At 35.0% G+C, this 15,607-nt stretch overlaps 1 protein-coding gene across 2 annotated transcripts in view; it reads right to left on the bottom strand.

Moving 5' to 3' along the window:
• Tbck (TBC1 domain containing kinase) overlaps positions 1-15,607 on the bottom strand; it is a 122,581-nt gene that overhangs the window by 46,900 nt on the left and 60,074 nt on the right. For both annotated transcript variants that reach the window (XM_042701620.1, XM_042701619.1), the window contains exons 22-23: positions 3,966-4,002; positions 2,880-3,041 (exon numbers count right to left, since the gene is read on the bottom strand). In XM_042701620.1, the coding sequence (XP_042557554.1) occupies positions 2,880-3,041; positions 3,966-4,002 (199 nt within the window). The remainder of the gene's footprint in view (positions 1-2,879; positions 3,042-3,965; positions 4,003-15,607) is intronic.

The following is a 15,607-nucleotide window of genomic DNA, read 5'->3' as shown; positions in this document are numbered from 1 at the left end:
AACCACAGGTATATTTAAGAGCAAAGTTTGTACTGAAGTCCTGTTTCTTTAAAAAAAATTTTTTTTGGGGGGGGTACTAGTCCTATGGTTTGAATTCAGGCTTTGGTGTTGTCTGTGAACTTTTTTGCTCAAGGACACACTTTCACTTTTGGCTTTCTAGTAGTTAATCTGAAATAAGAGTCTCACAGACTTTTCTGACTGGCTTTGAACTATGTTTCTCAGATCTCAGTTTTCTGAGTAGCTAGAAATATAGGCGTAACTCGCTGGTGCCTGGTTTTCTTTATGTTTCTTAAATGTTACATTCTTTTCTTTCTTTTCTATCTGTTTGTCTGTCTGTCTGTCTTCATACAGAGTGAATGGTAATGAGCCAAAATAACAGCACCGTGGATAGGACAAGTCACCTCAATAGATGGAATTTTCTGTGCACAAAGTAAGCTAGCTTACCTTAACTATGCAGATATAACAAATCTATCTTTTTTAAAATTTCAGAAACAACTTGTTTCTTGGATAAGCCGAGTTATTACTCATCTGCTTATAAAATATTAAGATCAATTCCCTTACCAGTGATTATGGAAACATTTATGTGTGGAATAGAAAAAGTATTAAATTTTCTTGTTTTAAAAATGTACTATCAGGCTGGGCACCGGTGGCTCACGCCTGCAATCCTAGTTACTCAGGAGGCTGAGATCTGAGGATCACGGTTCAAAGCCAGCCCGGGCAGAAAAGTCCGTGACACTCTGATCTCCAATAAGCCACTAGAAAACCAGAAGTGCGCTCACCTTGAGCTGAAGAGCGCAGGGACAGCACCCAGGCCCAGAGTCAAGCCCCATGACTGACTCCCTCCCGCCCTCCCCCAAAAAAGTACATCAGCATTCACAACTTATTATGTTTATGTAATTGACCAGAAAAATGATTTCAATCCTAATCAATCTTCCTCTGTTTATTTTGGGAAGTTGGGAACACTAAGAAAACATCTGTAGGGTACAGACAACATTCTTAGTTTGGGAAACTAGCTTCTTTGTTCATGTTCACAACCAAATGCAAAAAAAAAGTCCTTAATTTTCATGAAGAATCTCCCATAAAAATATTACTTGTTTATGTAATAAATAACTTTAATTAAAATTTGATAGATTAGCTGATGGTGATATTTATAACAGTGGGGAGGGTAGGGGAGGGTAAGGAAAAATGTTAAATTATTCCAAGGCATTTTTGTTGTTTTCCCAAATAAGACAAGAGAGAGATGATAGACTATCAAAAACAAATCGTTCCTCAAATAAAACCAGGGTAGGCAGCAGTTCCTTATTCCTTCTCAGAAAGCTAAATAATAGTATAATCACTTTTTGGAGTGGGTAGTATTTAGGTTCTAATCTCAGGGCTACTAGAGCCAAACCTCTAGCTCTTCTTTAGATATTTTTCAGATAATGCTTTTTTGCCTGGGACAGGCCTCAGATCATACTCTTCCTACCTATGCTTCCCACATAGCTAGCATTACAGAAGTATACCACCATGTCCACCTAATTTTTGTGATAGGGTCTTGCTATCTTTGTGTCCAGGCTGACCTCAAACAGGCCTAAATGTATAACTTATTTTTTCAGGTTGCTGAGTCTGAATGCAGGGCCTCCTTGTACTTGTTTGCTTGTTTCACTCGTGTTCTACTAGTTGAGTTACATCTCTAGCCTATCTTTTTGTAATTATTTTTGGAAATGAAATCTTGTAGACCAGGATGGTTTCAAAATGTGGTTTTCTGGATCTCAGCCTCCCAAGAAGCTAGGATTATAGGTGTTAGGCACTGGTGCTTGTCACTAGAGTATATAATCTTAAAGTACTTTCTTTTGTTTCCTGTTTGATTACCAGGATCAAAGTGTATTTATTAACATAAACAATGCTTGCCTGAAGATATGGGCTGTAGCAATAAGATCAGCAGAAATGATGGAGCCCATAAATAATTGGTAAAAAAAGGTTAACATTTTTGTACCCAATTTTTGCTTTTATAGATTTATTTATATTTTAGGTAATTATATTCTGTCTTTTAAACATAGTATCAAAGCTATGGTTACTATCCCTATTTCTACATTTAATGTACATTCAACCACTCAGTTTTCAAACTCTTCAGTTGTGAGTGAAGACTCCTATAGAGCTTAACTTACCACCTTATACTACATGACACAGAATTCTCTAGAACTTATTATTTATTTATTTATTTATTTTGGGTCCGGTTGTGGGCCTGAACTCTGGGCCTGGGTGCTGTCCCTCAGCTCTTCAGCTCAAGGCTAGCGCTCTACCACTTGAGCCACAGCACCCCTTCCGGCTTTTTTCTTTTTGCTTATGTGGTGCTGAGGAATCGAACCCAGGGCTTCAGGCATGCAAGGCAAGGGCTCTACCACTGAGCCACCTTCCCAGCCCTTCTCTAGAACTTATAATCAAACTGTCCCAAGAAAACAGCATTTCCTTTTGCAAACCACTCAATTGTTTGCAAGCAGCTGGGGCTAGGACTAAGAGAGAAGAAAGATCCCTGTGAATTACCATCTTTATATAAACATGTATTTTCAAGCACCTTCTCAAGTGGCCTTTACTTACTCTCCATCAGCAGAAGATAAACAGCTCTGTCCTAAGCAAAAGGGTAAATATGTTACCCACCCCCACCTTTTGCCCTTTTGCTGGCACTACTAAGATGGAAATAAACCAGTGAACTCATATGACCCAAATTTGTATCTGCAATGTAGGGCTAGCAAAGAACAAGGAGAGAATCCAGAGTGGTAATAAGGTTGCAGGAGTAAAGATTGTGAAGGCTTACATAATTATCTTTGCAAATGGCTTTAACCATCATGTTATTTTATAATCCAATTGCATGTAGTGGTTCTATTTACTTATATTTATACCTGGTAAATCAGAGAAGAGAAGAATGCATTCATTAAAGCCATTAGCCAAAAGCCGATCTCGCAGCTGCTGGAGAATAGCTACTCCTATGCAGAATGGAAAAGAGGAGTTTCCAAGTAGTAAGGTATCCCAAAGGTGAAAAATTTTGTGCAGTGGGAATACATCTGTGGGAAACATTAAAAAAAATTAAGTTAAAACAAACAAAAAACCAGTGAATGTTACCAAATTTTGTACCAGTTCTAGGCCTTGAATTCTGTCCCTGAGCTTTTGTGCTCAAAGCCAGTGCTCGACCAATTCAGCCATAGTTCCACTGCTAGCTTTTTGTTAGGTAATTGAAGATAAGCATCTCATGGACTTTCCTGCCTCAGCTACCTTTGAACTGTGATCCTCAGATTGCAGGTATGAGTCACCACACTTAGCTCCAAATTTTTTAAATAAAACACTTATTTGGCTTTTTATAGTATCCTAACACCTCTAAAAAACTGATAACCAGATTAGTCAAACAGATGATATTTTCCATTTCAAATCATGATTTTTGTCCCATTTAAGTATTTTTTTCCCAAGGTTTATAAACTACATGACTTATAAAAATTTTATTTATAAAGATAAACTTAGCATTATCTTACTTACAAGGTATTAGTTCCATTAGGAATTGTAAACAATTTAACTTCCCACCAAAAATTCTATTAAAATTTTTCTAATTTTATAACTTTCTTATGTCTTTCTAGTATAATACATACCGATTATATTTCTAATGTTACTCTACTTATTATGAGTAACATATTTAAATAGAGATATTAACTATATTAATATCTGTAACTAATTAAAGTGTCACATCCAAATAATGTGCTTAGTTTCCAGAAAAATCATTGTTTAGGAGATAAAACCATTAATTATTAGAGAATGTACAGAAATTAGTTATATAAATTGCCCTCAAAAACTTCCTGTATTTTATAGGTTAGAACACTTGAAGTTCTTTTCTAAGTAACTGTTAATAACCACTCTTAATAACATCACAAATATAAAATACTAGGATAGAATGGAGCTGCATTTGCTAATACAATACTAACCGTGACAATGATACTTACGAGTAAACATGGTGAGAAACCAAGGAATGGCATACAGCTATTAGTAGGAAAAACAGGAGTACAGGGCATGAATGAAGAACAAAGAAAAGACACAATTAGAATGACTATCAATAATGTGGATGGCTAAAATATTCTGTTTTTGTCCAAGCTTTCGATTAAAAAATATATAGGTAATTAAAATTATCACAAGTATTTATTACATAATGATTATCAAACCATGTTATGAATGAATATGTGTTTTTTTGCTAGGGATTATTTATACAAAATCTTCACTTTAAAACACTCAAGACAATGGCTAATTCAAATACAACACTAATATAATAATTTTAGGGGTATATTTTCACAACTGTAGAAAAATATTGCTGAAAATTTAAGGGTCCTTGTGTGTAAAACTGAATGGATAACAGAATCCTCAGATATTTCATTAAATGTTCTATTTCCATATGAAGTAGGCATTTTAAAACATTCTCAAGGTAAATTCTACCCATTTCAGAAGAGTAGGCTTTATCCTATCTACCTAGGGCCCCAAGAGAACAAAGAGGAAGGAAGAAGGATTTCACTTGTTTTCCTGCTTCATTACTTAGCTAGAACATTTCATTTCTTCTTTTCCTGTCCTTGGATGGTGACTGTCAATAGCAAGGTTCAAACCCCAATAACAAGAGAAAACTGAAAAACACTAATTTTATTTTACTTGGATAGTATACTATTAAAAAAGACTGGAACTACCTATAGAACTCAAATAAGTATTCTTTCAACACCAGTCAATTATACACTTAAGAACAGAGATGCATATTATCTTGGCATTATATACAATGGAATACTTAAGCTATCAGAATGCCAATCAGAACTACATAATTATATAGTTCATTAAAATGTAAGTACTTTAGTACAATAAAGCCCATTGATCTCCATATCATCATGTATATCATGACATCTACAGTTCTTTCTAGAGAGAGACAAGACAAATGGAGAAATGAAAAAATATAAAGGTATATGAGTTCAAGTATGGGTTATAGAAAACAAAATATAAAATCTTCATCCTAATTTAAATTTTTTAAAGAAGCACAAAACCTCCTACAAACACATTATTTCAACAACTAGTTCACAGTATCTTTATCTCTATACTAGTCTCTGTAGTGTTTTTCTTTTAGGGAGGGAGTAGGAATGGAATCAGGGCCTTGAGCATGCTACCAACTGAAATACATCCCCAGCTCTCCTCTCTGTAACTATATTATCAGTATCTCTTAAAAGGAATTGTTTCTAACCGTGATGCAAGAACCAGAACCAGATTTCTACTCCTAGTTGTAGATAATTCAGAATCTATAAACATCAGTTTGCCAATCTTGAAAAATCAAATGGCACAAGAGTAATTTTCAGAGGATAAGCAAATAAAAATGAACCCAACAACTACCCAGCTTCCCAGCTAATTTCATGCAAAGAATTTGTAGGGTGCTGACAGGAAGGAAGAACCTAGATAGGAACTAGTAGTTGTCCTTAACTACATAGGCAGAGTTAGGAGTCTATCAAAGTAAAGATGGGAGAGAGGTGCATAGAGAGAAAGCTTCAACACTGTAGTGAGACACCATCAAGTTACCAAGTATTGAAGAATTCATGAATTTAACAATCTACAGAAAACAGGGAAGGGGCTACTTGAAATGATCAGAGGCAAAAACTTACAGGCTTATACAATGCCAAGGATAGTTCAAAAACAAAATTAAAAAATCCTGTAATAAATGCATTCAAAGTAGTACTGGTAAAGAATTGCCTCAGCAATGGGGCACAATTGTGCTCTCCACATATGCTGCCAGGTTCCCATTTAATAAGCCTTAGAAACTTTGGAAGGGTCAAATTTATTCAATGTAATTTTATCCACGATACCATATGCATGGTTACCCCAAATTGGTGCTCTTTTTATTAACATCCATTATTCACGTCACTTAGGTTCAAAACAATTGAATTTCAAATTATTTCCTGTCAAATCCCCTAAATATTGTAAGTGATAACTCTTTAAGTCCTTTGCTTCTATCCAATTTATACTGAACCACCCTTGTTTATGTTCTAATTCCTTCTTGTGTAGATTACAAATGTTTAATAGCTTTTAATTTATACTATTACAAATGTTCTTGCTTTTAATTTATATCTGTTCCAATATTTTCTCTGGCTAAACTGATTTTCTGAGAAAATGTGACTGTGATCAAATCATTGCTGTTTCACTATGACAATGCTTTCACATGCCATACCAAACTAAGCTTATAAATGTCTTACTTATTCTAATATTTGGCAGTATGATTCAGCAAGTGGAGCAAGGATTTGAAGACACTAAGCATTTGAGTTCCAACTCTGATAATTACTGATTTTGTGTTTTTTGCAGCATTCTTTGCTTACTAATCAGGTACACTCAGCTGTTTTGGTTAGTAAAATTAAATTTTTCCTTTTTTTTGGGATAAGAAAATCATGTCGTAATTATGTCACAGAGATGCTGTGGATAAAACAAGATGAATGAAAAGAGTTTGTAAATAGTAGTTAATACTTGTAACCTAGCTACTCAGAAGGCTAAGATCTGGAGGATTGTGGTTTTGTCCAGTCTGGGCAAATGTTCCAAGACCCCTTCTTACCCCACCCCATAGCTAGATGTAGTGGTGTACCTGTCATATCCTCTAGTCCTGCTTTGCCTTTTCTACATGGGAGGCTGAGATCATAAGAATCCTACTCAAGGCTGGCCTGAGTAACAAAGTTTTTGAGACTGCATCTCAATGGATGAAGCTGGGGGCGGGGGGGGGGGGGGGGGGGAAGGATGGCTGTCACCTTAGCTCTAACCAGGAAACATAAAATAGGATCATCCTGGTCCAGGCAAAAAGACCCTCTCACTGGGTGCCGGTGGCTCACGCCTGTTACCCTAACTGTTCAGGAGGCTGAGATCTGAGGATCCCGGTTCAAAGCCAGCCTGGGCAGGAAAGTCCGTGAGATGCTTATCTCCAATATGCCACTCAGAAAACCCAAAGTGGCACAGTGGCTCAGGTGGTAGAGTGCTAACCTTTAGCTGAAGAGCTGAGGAAAAACGTTCAGACTCAGAGTTCAACCCCATGACTGACATTAAAAAAAAAAAAAAAAGATCCTCTCTCAAAAATAACCAGTGCAAAAAGGAGCTATGAACCAGTGGGAAACTGCCTTCTTACCAAGTGTGAGGTCCCTAATGTAAAACCTCACTACTACTAAAATAAAGTAGCAATACACTTCAAAGTTTTCATATTACTAATATCCTACATAATAGCTAGGGCATCAGGCTGTTTGCGTCTCATCTGTAAGTGTGTTACACCAAGAGAGATTATTCAGCATGACATGATATGAACACATTTTGCATTCTCAGTGGCTTTTTGGGGGAGTAGGGTGGAGGGTTAACTGGAGTTTCAACTCTGGGTCTTTTGCTTAATAGGCAAGTTATCTACTGATTCACCATCCTGCTTTGCTTTTTCTTCTTCTAATTTCTTGGTCTTTTTAAAATCATTTCCTAATCAGAGCTAAGTTTGTTTCAAATCTTGCCTTAAATACCATTTGTTCCATGAAAACTTCCTATAGATTTCATATAATACCTTTCATACTATGCTCGGTGTATGACTGTATTATACACAATTATAGCAACTATCTCACCATGCTTGTATTATAATTAGTTATGGGTATATTTATTCACTAATTCATTGATTCATTCAATATGAAATGTTTTGTGTCATACACCATGTATCTCACTTTACAAGACAACTCAAACGTGTGAACAGCCCTACTACAATGGAGGTCAATCTGACATAGGGTGATGGCTGGAAAAGTTACAGGAGCTTAGAGCTTCCTCTACTGTGCTCTGTACAGAAAGATGAGACTTTTGTGGGTAAATGATATTTCATTCTTACTCATTAATTCAATAAGTATACTGAATACTTAACATATGCCAGAACTATGTTAAATGATAGGATAAAGCAGGGAACAACTCATTATTTCAGGATATAGGAACCTATATTCAATAAGAAAGGTAATGTTTATTAAATATTCATTTTACTTCAATCTAGTTTTTGCCTCTATCTCAACCATCAAAGTATTCTGACCTTTGGTCAATGATGATTTCTGAGTAGCTAAATCTCACTGCTAATCTTTGCCAGTAAAAAGGGTATGTCATAGCTAACTCCTCCTACTTCCTAGAAACACCTTTTCTTCCTTCACTAGACTTTCTAGACACAGCATGGAGCTACTGTTCTCTCTTTCTGACTGTTCTTTATTGATTCTTCTTTAACCGCCGATTTTTTTTCCCCTGTGCTCCTAGAGATTGAACTCAGGATCTGGGCACTATTCTTCAGCTTTTTTGCTTAAGGATTAACTCTACCACTTGAGCCACAGCTCCACTTCTGGCTTTTTGGGTGATCAACCGGAGATAAGAATCTCATAGACTTTCCTGCCTGGGCTAGCTTTGAATGCAATCTTCAGATCTCAGCCTCCTGAGTAGCCAGGATTATTGGGGTGAGCCACTGGTGTCTGGCTTATCCTGATTTTTAAAATATTGATATGTTCCAAGTTCAGCTTCTGAACTTTTTACAGTTACTATTTTTTTTCTAAGTAGTAAATTTATGGTTTGAAAATTCCACTCCTAGACTTCTCTCATGAATTTCAAGCTTCCATGTCTAAATAACTACCTGATATGTCTAACAGCTTAAAAACCTATAATATGTCCTAAATTGACCTCCTGGGCCTTTCTCCAGAATCCTTATCTCCAATTACAAATCCCAGCAACACTATACTTCTATTTGCATAGAGAAAAGGAAATTCCTGAATCATTCTTGACTCATCTCACACCAGCAGTCCTGCTGTTTTACCTTCAAAATATAAACAGAACATGAAAACTTCACATACCTAATTGGATAGATTGCTGCACTTGCAGTAATGACTAGTAACCTTGTTCTACCCTTGTTCATCTCAGTTTAGTAGTCAGAATTATGTTGCTAAAATGCTTCGATTGGATTTCACTGCTTGTAGTGGCTTTCTGCCACTAATAATAAAGTGAAAGCCTATAGTCTATAATGGTCTAATTTATATTCTCACTATAATAGAAAGTAGACATATGCCCATTTTTTTCCTCTGTTATTTCCAAAATATAGGAAAACACCTGGCATATAATAGACATGTACATGTTTGCCAAAAAATGAATAAGATATTGAAGATAACTAAAAGGAATATATAAGAAGATACAAATAGCCTGAGGCATGGCAGAGTATACTGCCCACATAGGAAGCATGCCTCCAGTTCAAATCCCAATATCACTAAACAACCACCAAAAAAATTTGAGGTGGGTACTGGTGGCTCATGCTTGTAATCCTAGCGACTCAGGAGGCTGAGATCTAAGGATTTGTAGTTCGAAGCCAGCCCAGGCAGGAAAGTCTGTGAAACTCTCATCTCCAATAAACCTAGAAAAAGCTGGAAGTGGCACTGTGGCTCAAGCAGTACAGTGCTAGCTTTGAGCACAAAGAGGCCCAGGGACAATGTCCAAGCCCTGTGTTTAAGCCCCAGGATCGGCAAAACAAAACAAAAAAACCCTAAATAGTCATTAGATTATATACTTTGAGAAATTTTTAGTAAGTATGAACAAAATGACAAAGTGAGTTAGTTTTCCTTCTCTAATATACTAGGAAAAATGTTCATAAAATACTGGCAACTGTTGGAAAAAGGTTTGGTTACACACATTCTTTGATGATAATTTAAAAAGTTATTAAAATGAATCTTATTCAAATGATACATAAGAAGTAATTATTCAAGTTGATGTAGTATTTTTAAATATACTATATAGCCTAGGTCCTTTCTAGCATCAGCACAGTTAACCAATTAAATTAAAATCAGGTAAATAATGTGAGACTGTAATTCCTGTTTTCCCTTTTAAAATTTGAATTTTTTGTCTGTATTAATTTCGTAAGATATCTGGACAGCTTTATAATACATTCTGATAACAAAAATGTCAGCAATAACGTAAGAATTTTGAACATCAGGCAGATTTTACTTTTTATAGGAAAGCAAGTATTTAAATATCTGATTGCAAGTAAAAAAATTACATATAGTCTCATTAAGTTGGAAATGGAAATCCAGTAAAGAAGCGATATTCTAATTATTTTCTCCAGAACATAATATTAATAAACATGATATGACTATAGAGAATCAGGTAAGTAAATACTGCCCCCTAGCAATTTCAAACAAGAACAACTTGTTATAGATAGTATTTCCTGCGGTCTTTCCACAGGGTCTGGTAATGTCAAATGCATATAACATCAACCAGGAAGGCAAAAGTTTATTTTTACATATACAAATATATATATATATATATATGTATATACAAGTGTATATACATATATATATATATATATATACGTATGCATATTTTAGTATTACAAAGGAGGTTCCTTCTCACTGACTTTCTTACTGCTCCATCCTATATTGTCTTATGAACTCAAGTCAAAAATTTTTATGTAAAAATTATCTTAAGCCTTTTCTATAAAACACACGTTAGCATTAGTTTGAAGACTTGTAAGAGTTTTATAAATGTACATTAGGAAAATATCCATCCACATATTCAAGGACTTGCTGTCTAAGAATCAACAGGTAGTCAAGGCAGCTTATAATTCACACCATCCTGTACCTGCTTGAAATGTTGAAATTCTGAACCTGGTAGTCTGATTAAAATTACAGATCGCCTTAGACTTTTAAGATAGTTGTGAAGATTAGTTAATGCATCTAAAACACTTGATAGATGACATGGCATATCTCAAACTCAAGAATAGAATATTTTCCATTGTAAAGACAAAGTATTTAACAACCCAAACTGAAATAACCTTATGAAACAATGTCCTATGAAATAAACACGTGTTGTATTTAGGAGAGGTAAGAACAAAAAGGACTCCTAACTACTGGGATCTATAGATGTTGGCCTCAAATTCCTAAAAAAGCTCTGGGTGGTTAAATTCCTTACATCTTTACATTCTTAAGAGTGCCTGCTATATTATACTTGCCTCTCAAGCTATTCTTCAGTCATTTTCTTTTCCTCAAAAATTTATAGACAAGTCTCCATTAATGTTGCTGTGAAATGTTATTTATGTATTTTGTACTTTTCTATTTTGTTATGTATGATTTCCTCAATTTTCAATGTGGCACAGAACTCTGAGGGACCTCAGACCCTGAAGGGTCCATCACTTGAAATCTATGTTCATAATAATTGATATTTATGGTAATGGTACAAAACCACTGATAAATAAAATTGCTGGCATCTTGGCACAAATAAAAGTAATGGTTCCAAAGTTAGGGCTTATGTTTATGTAGAAGAATTACTAAATACCTTTGTAAGATGGATGTGAACAAATCTGGGAAGTATGAATCAACAGTGTACTGAAATACAATGAGACTGTCTTAAGGAATAGCTTAGGCAATTCTCTGGACTGTGAGACAACCAACGGTGCCTTGTTAAGGAATCATTTTTAATTGAAAGAATGACAATTTATTTTTAGACTTTGCTATTTGACCAATATTTCTCAAAACTGAATAAAGGGAGTCCAGAACTTCAAGAAAAACTGAGTACAAAAGGTAAGGATTAGGATTGTTTATCTGTCACTGTGAGCTTGGCAATTTCCCAATACTTAATTAATACATATGTGATGGGTAATGATACTGACCAATCTGCATTTTGGATGTTATAAAATGAAATGTGTACCTGGAAGATCTGCAAACTCAGTGATCTGATAGTTTCCAAATGACCAACATATATTATAATCTCATACATAGGTAAAAGCCATTTAAATAAAGTATAGGATAACTGGGTTTTACTGTATAATACAGAATGAAAAATCAGTGGAATAGTATAGTTTATGAATAATCTTTAAGATTATTTCCTGTCTGAAGACCTTTGGCCAAATATGGCTTCATATACTTCTAAAATACAATGTTACAAAATTGAGCAAAGAAACAGGAGAATTTAAGAGAGATTAAAAATATTTTTTTTTCTGAAAGTGTAGTACTTTTCAGAAAAACACAATTAACATGCAATAGATTTCTGTTGTTGCTGAGTTGTGAAATTTTCTATATATTTACCTTTTTTCTTTTCTTGCAAGAAGTTGCCACAATATTCATCATTTTTGAAAAGTTTCTATCATTTCTTTGTCCCTAAGACCTAGACTTTTTCTGAGAGGCCATCAAGCTTCATTATGAGAAGTTAATTGTCTTTGAGGATCACAAGAATTAGGACTCATGTCAGGAACACCACAGACATGATCAGAAAGCACATCCTCTAAGACTGCAGAGGGTCTACAGCAGGTTAGGAGACTTTAGTATGGGATAGTCTAAGTGGGATAAATATGAAAAGTTCATTACCAGCAATCCCCTCTTTAGAATAAGATCAAAATGGTTTAAAGTAACAACACAAAAACCAGACATGATCAAAATATTAAATAGTTCTGAGTGAAAGTTTCCTTCACATTTTCTGTTAGTATAGATATAGCTGAATATAATTTTTTTAAAGGGGAGCTGGTTGTGGGCTTGCAATCTGGGTGTGGGTGCTGTCCCTGAGCTTTTATTACTCAAGGCTTTACTACTATGAGCCACAGCTCCTTTCCATTTTCTGGTGGTTCTTTGGAGATAAGAATCTCACACTTTCCTGCCTGGGCTGGCTTCAAACCATGATCCTCAGATCTCAGCCTTCTGAGTAGCTGGGATTACAGACGTGGGTTACCTGGCCTGGATGCTGACTGTAAATTTTGGAGATGACAGTAGTTAGCTTTTAAAGGATGAGTAATTAATAGTAGTGTAACCATCCTTTTGGATTTCAGTTAAATGACAATGGTTTTGCTAGCATATCACTGAATTGCTTAGCTTTATCTTTAGCTGGGACAGTATACTAAAAGGTATATACAGTCCTTATCACATTTCTTAATGGTTATCTATGTAAACTGATGCTATTCCTAGCATCTCAGAAAACTAGCTCCCTTAAGAATGAGGAAACACACTTTCCCATTCTCATTTGAAAGACCTATTTGTATTTCCAGAAGCAGAAACTCATTGGTGCAGAATGATAAAAATCACTCTGGCCCCAATTTTGCCAAATACATTCTCTATTTATATGTAAATCACAAACTACCCTGACGTATATAATCTAAGCATCACATCAGTGTATGATATTCCAAGCTATTTAAGCTTTCTCAGTGCTTAGTGTTCAGAGTTCTGTGACCCACAGCAAATAGAAAGGGGCCAGAAATCACAATCTCTCCTGCAATGGAAGACTGCATTTCAGTGATGGAAATAAATCAAGGCTTACTTTGATAGGATTAGTTTAGTTTTAGAGTTGGAGAGTCAGTGTAGGATCTCATTATCAAAGTAGCTGCTCTTTCTAGATGAATCCTAGCCTGTATTGTCATTAGAGGCACACAAAATGTCCTCAATAATAATTTTAAAGGAAGAACATGAAAGGCAATAATTAAAAGGGCAAAATAGAAGAACTTTGCATATACAAACTAAAGAGATGAAATCTAAAAGATGTGAATAAAAGAGAAAACAAAGAAAAAATTCCATTTACCACACTACACACTGTATACAATCCTTACATTAAAAATATTGTCTACTCACAAAATTCAACTTTTAAATGACCTTTTAACATTTTATATTACCTACAGAACTTTTAACCTTTTAATAATACCTACAGTACTGAGATAAAGTACAATAAAACAAATTGAAAAACAACAAAAAAAAGATTTCAAAAAAGGTTTTCCAGATAACATTTGAGCTGTTAGTAAATAATTAACAAGAAAGTAGTTTAAGACTGACTCTTCTTGGGGCTAAGGTATATTCTGTTTCTCTCCTCTTTTTTACTCCAGATTCTTAATGGTGATGGAACCATTACTGAGAATACATTTGGAAATACATGTATTTCCAATATAGAAACATGAGCAAAGGCATTTTGTTGTTATGTGATCAGAGGATTATTATTGACAACTTGTGGCTAGACATCAGGGATATGCAGCATATTTCATGTTCTAGACATTTCCACCTCACAGGGCACTATCTCCCATCCAATATGATTTAGAAGGTCTCACAAGATCAATCACTATATATATATGTGTAGTGTATTTTCATAATACTGCTGTTTCAGAGTTTTTCTAAGAAGTTACATAAAAATTCTAATTTTATGAGTGACTCATTAGTGGAGAAGGAAAAACTGAATTACATCAAAATTATTGTTAAAGAACTTATTTTTTTACAGAAACATATTTAAAGAACACCAATGAACCTGCTACCCAGATTTAGATTTAACAAGTTTTAACATTTTGTCACATTTCAAAAAAGTTTAAACCACAATAATATATTTTCCATACAAAAAAGGCACCATTCCCTCAATTCTAATTCTTTCCTTTTATGTTATATACTTCTTATAACCCTGGTAGGAAATCTTTTGTAAACAAATTATAAACATCTCTGCCATATATGAAGTTCCCTTATCCATCATCTATCCATCCATCTATCCATCCATCCATCTATCATCTATTCATCCATCCATCCCTGCCATATATGGAGTTCCACACATATATATGTGTATATGTGTATGTTATGTTCCATATGTATATATATAGCAGAGATATTTACATAAATGCTTATACATATTACACACACACATATTTTAGGTGGAACTGTTTTGCATTCTATTTACTAGTTCAAATTAGTATCATTTGGTTAATATTTTCCTCACATATCTTAAAAAAAATTTTTCTGGTCAACTTTTTAAAATTTCCTTCCTTCCTTCTTTCCTTCCTTCCTTCCTCTCTCTCTTTTCTTTCTTTCCTCTCTTTCTTTCTTTCCTTCTTCCTTCCTTTGTTTCTTTCTTTCTTTCATCAATACTGAGGCTTGAACTCAGCCCTGTGATTACTCAACTTTTTCACTCACAGTTGGTGCTTTACCACTTGAGCCACTCCTCCACTTCTGGCTCTTGCTACTAGTTATTTGAAGATCATATTCTTGCAGATTTGTCTGCCAGAATTCTGAGTAGTTAGGATTATAGGCATGAGCCACCTATACCTCGCTAACTCTTACATTTTTATGTTTATATATTAGCATATAAACATTCAAAATTTGAAAATACTTAAAAATAGGCAATTTCATTGACACACTTTTAATAGTCTTTCTGTCTTTACAGGGTTGACTTTACTCCCCAAATTCTCTTTTGTTCGTTTTGGTTTTGTGGTAGATTCTCATTATGTAGCCCAGGATCCCTGAGCTCCTATACTGACGTCCTCAGTGGATGGCAGGTGTACACTGGCATGCCTGGTTTTCTATAATTCAAATATAATTTTTTTTTAGTTCGTCATGGGATTTGAACTTGGGGCCTAGGTGCTATCCCTGAGCTTCTTTTTTTTTTTTTTTTTTTTTTGCTCAAGAGCACTCTATCCCTTTGAGCTACAACACCACTTCTGGTTTTCTGGGGGTGGCTCATTGGAGAGAAGTCTTACAGACTCTCCTGCCTGGCTGGCTTTTAACTGTGATCCTCAGTTCTCAGCCTCCTAAGTAACTAGGATTATAAGCATGAGCCAACAGCACCAGCAATCAAATTTCAATTTTTTGTTATTGTTGGTTGTAGGGCTTCA

The sequence above is a fragment of the Dipodomys spectabilis genome, unplaced genomic scaffold (genome assembly GCF_019054845.1).
Source record: "Dipodomys spectabilis isolate Male_0828 unplaced genomic scaffold, ASM1905484v1 ptg000297l, whole genome shotgun sequence".
NCBI classification, from domain to species: Eukaryota; Metazoa; Chordata; class Mammalia; order Rodentia; family Heteromyidae; genus Dipodomys; species Dipodomys spectabilis.
This window is presented reverse-complemented; position numbering and strand designations above follow the sequence as displayed.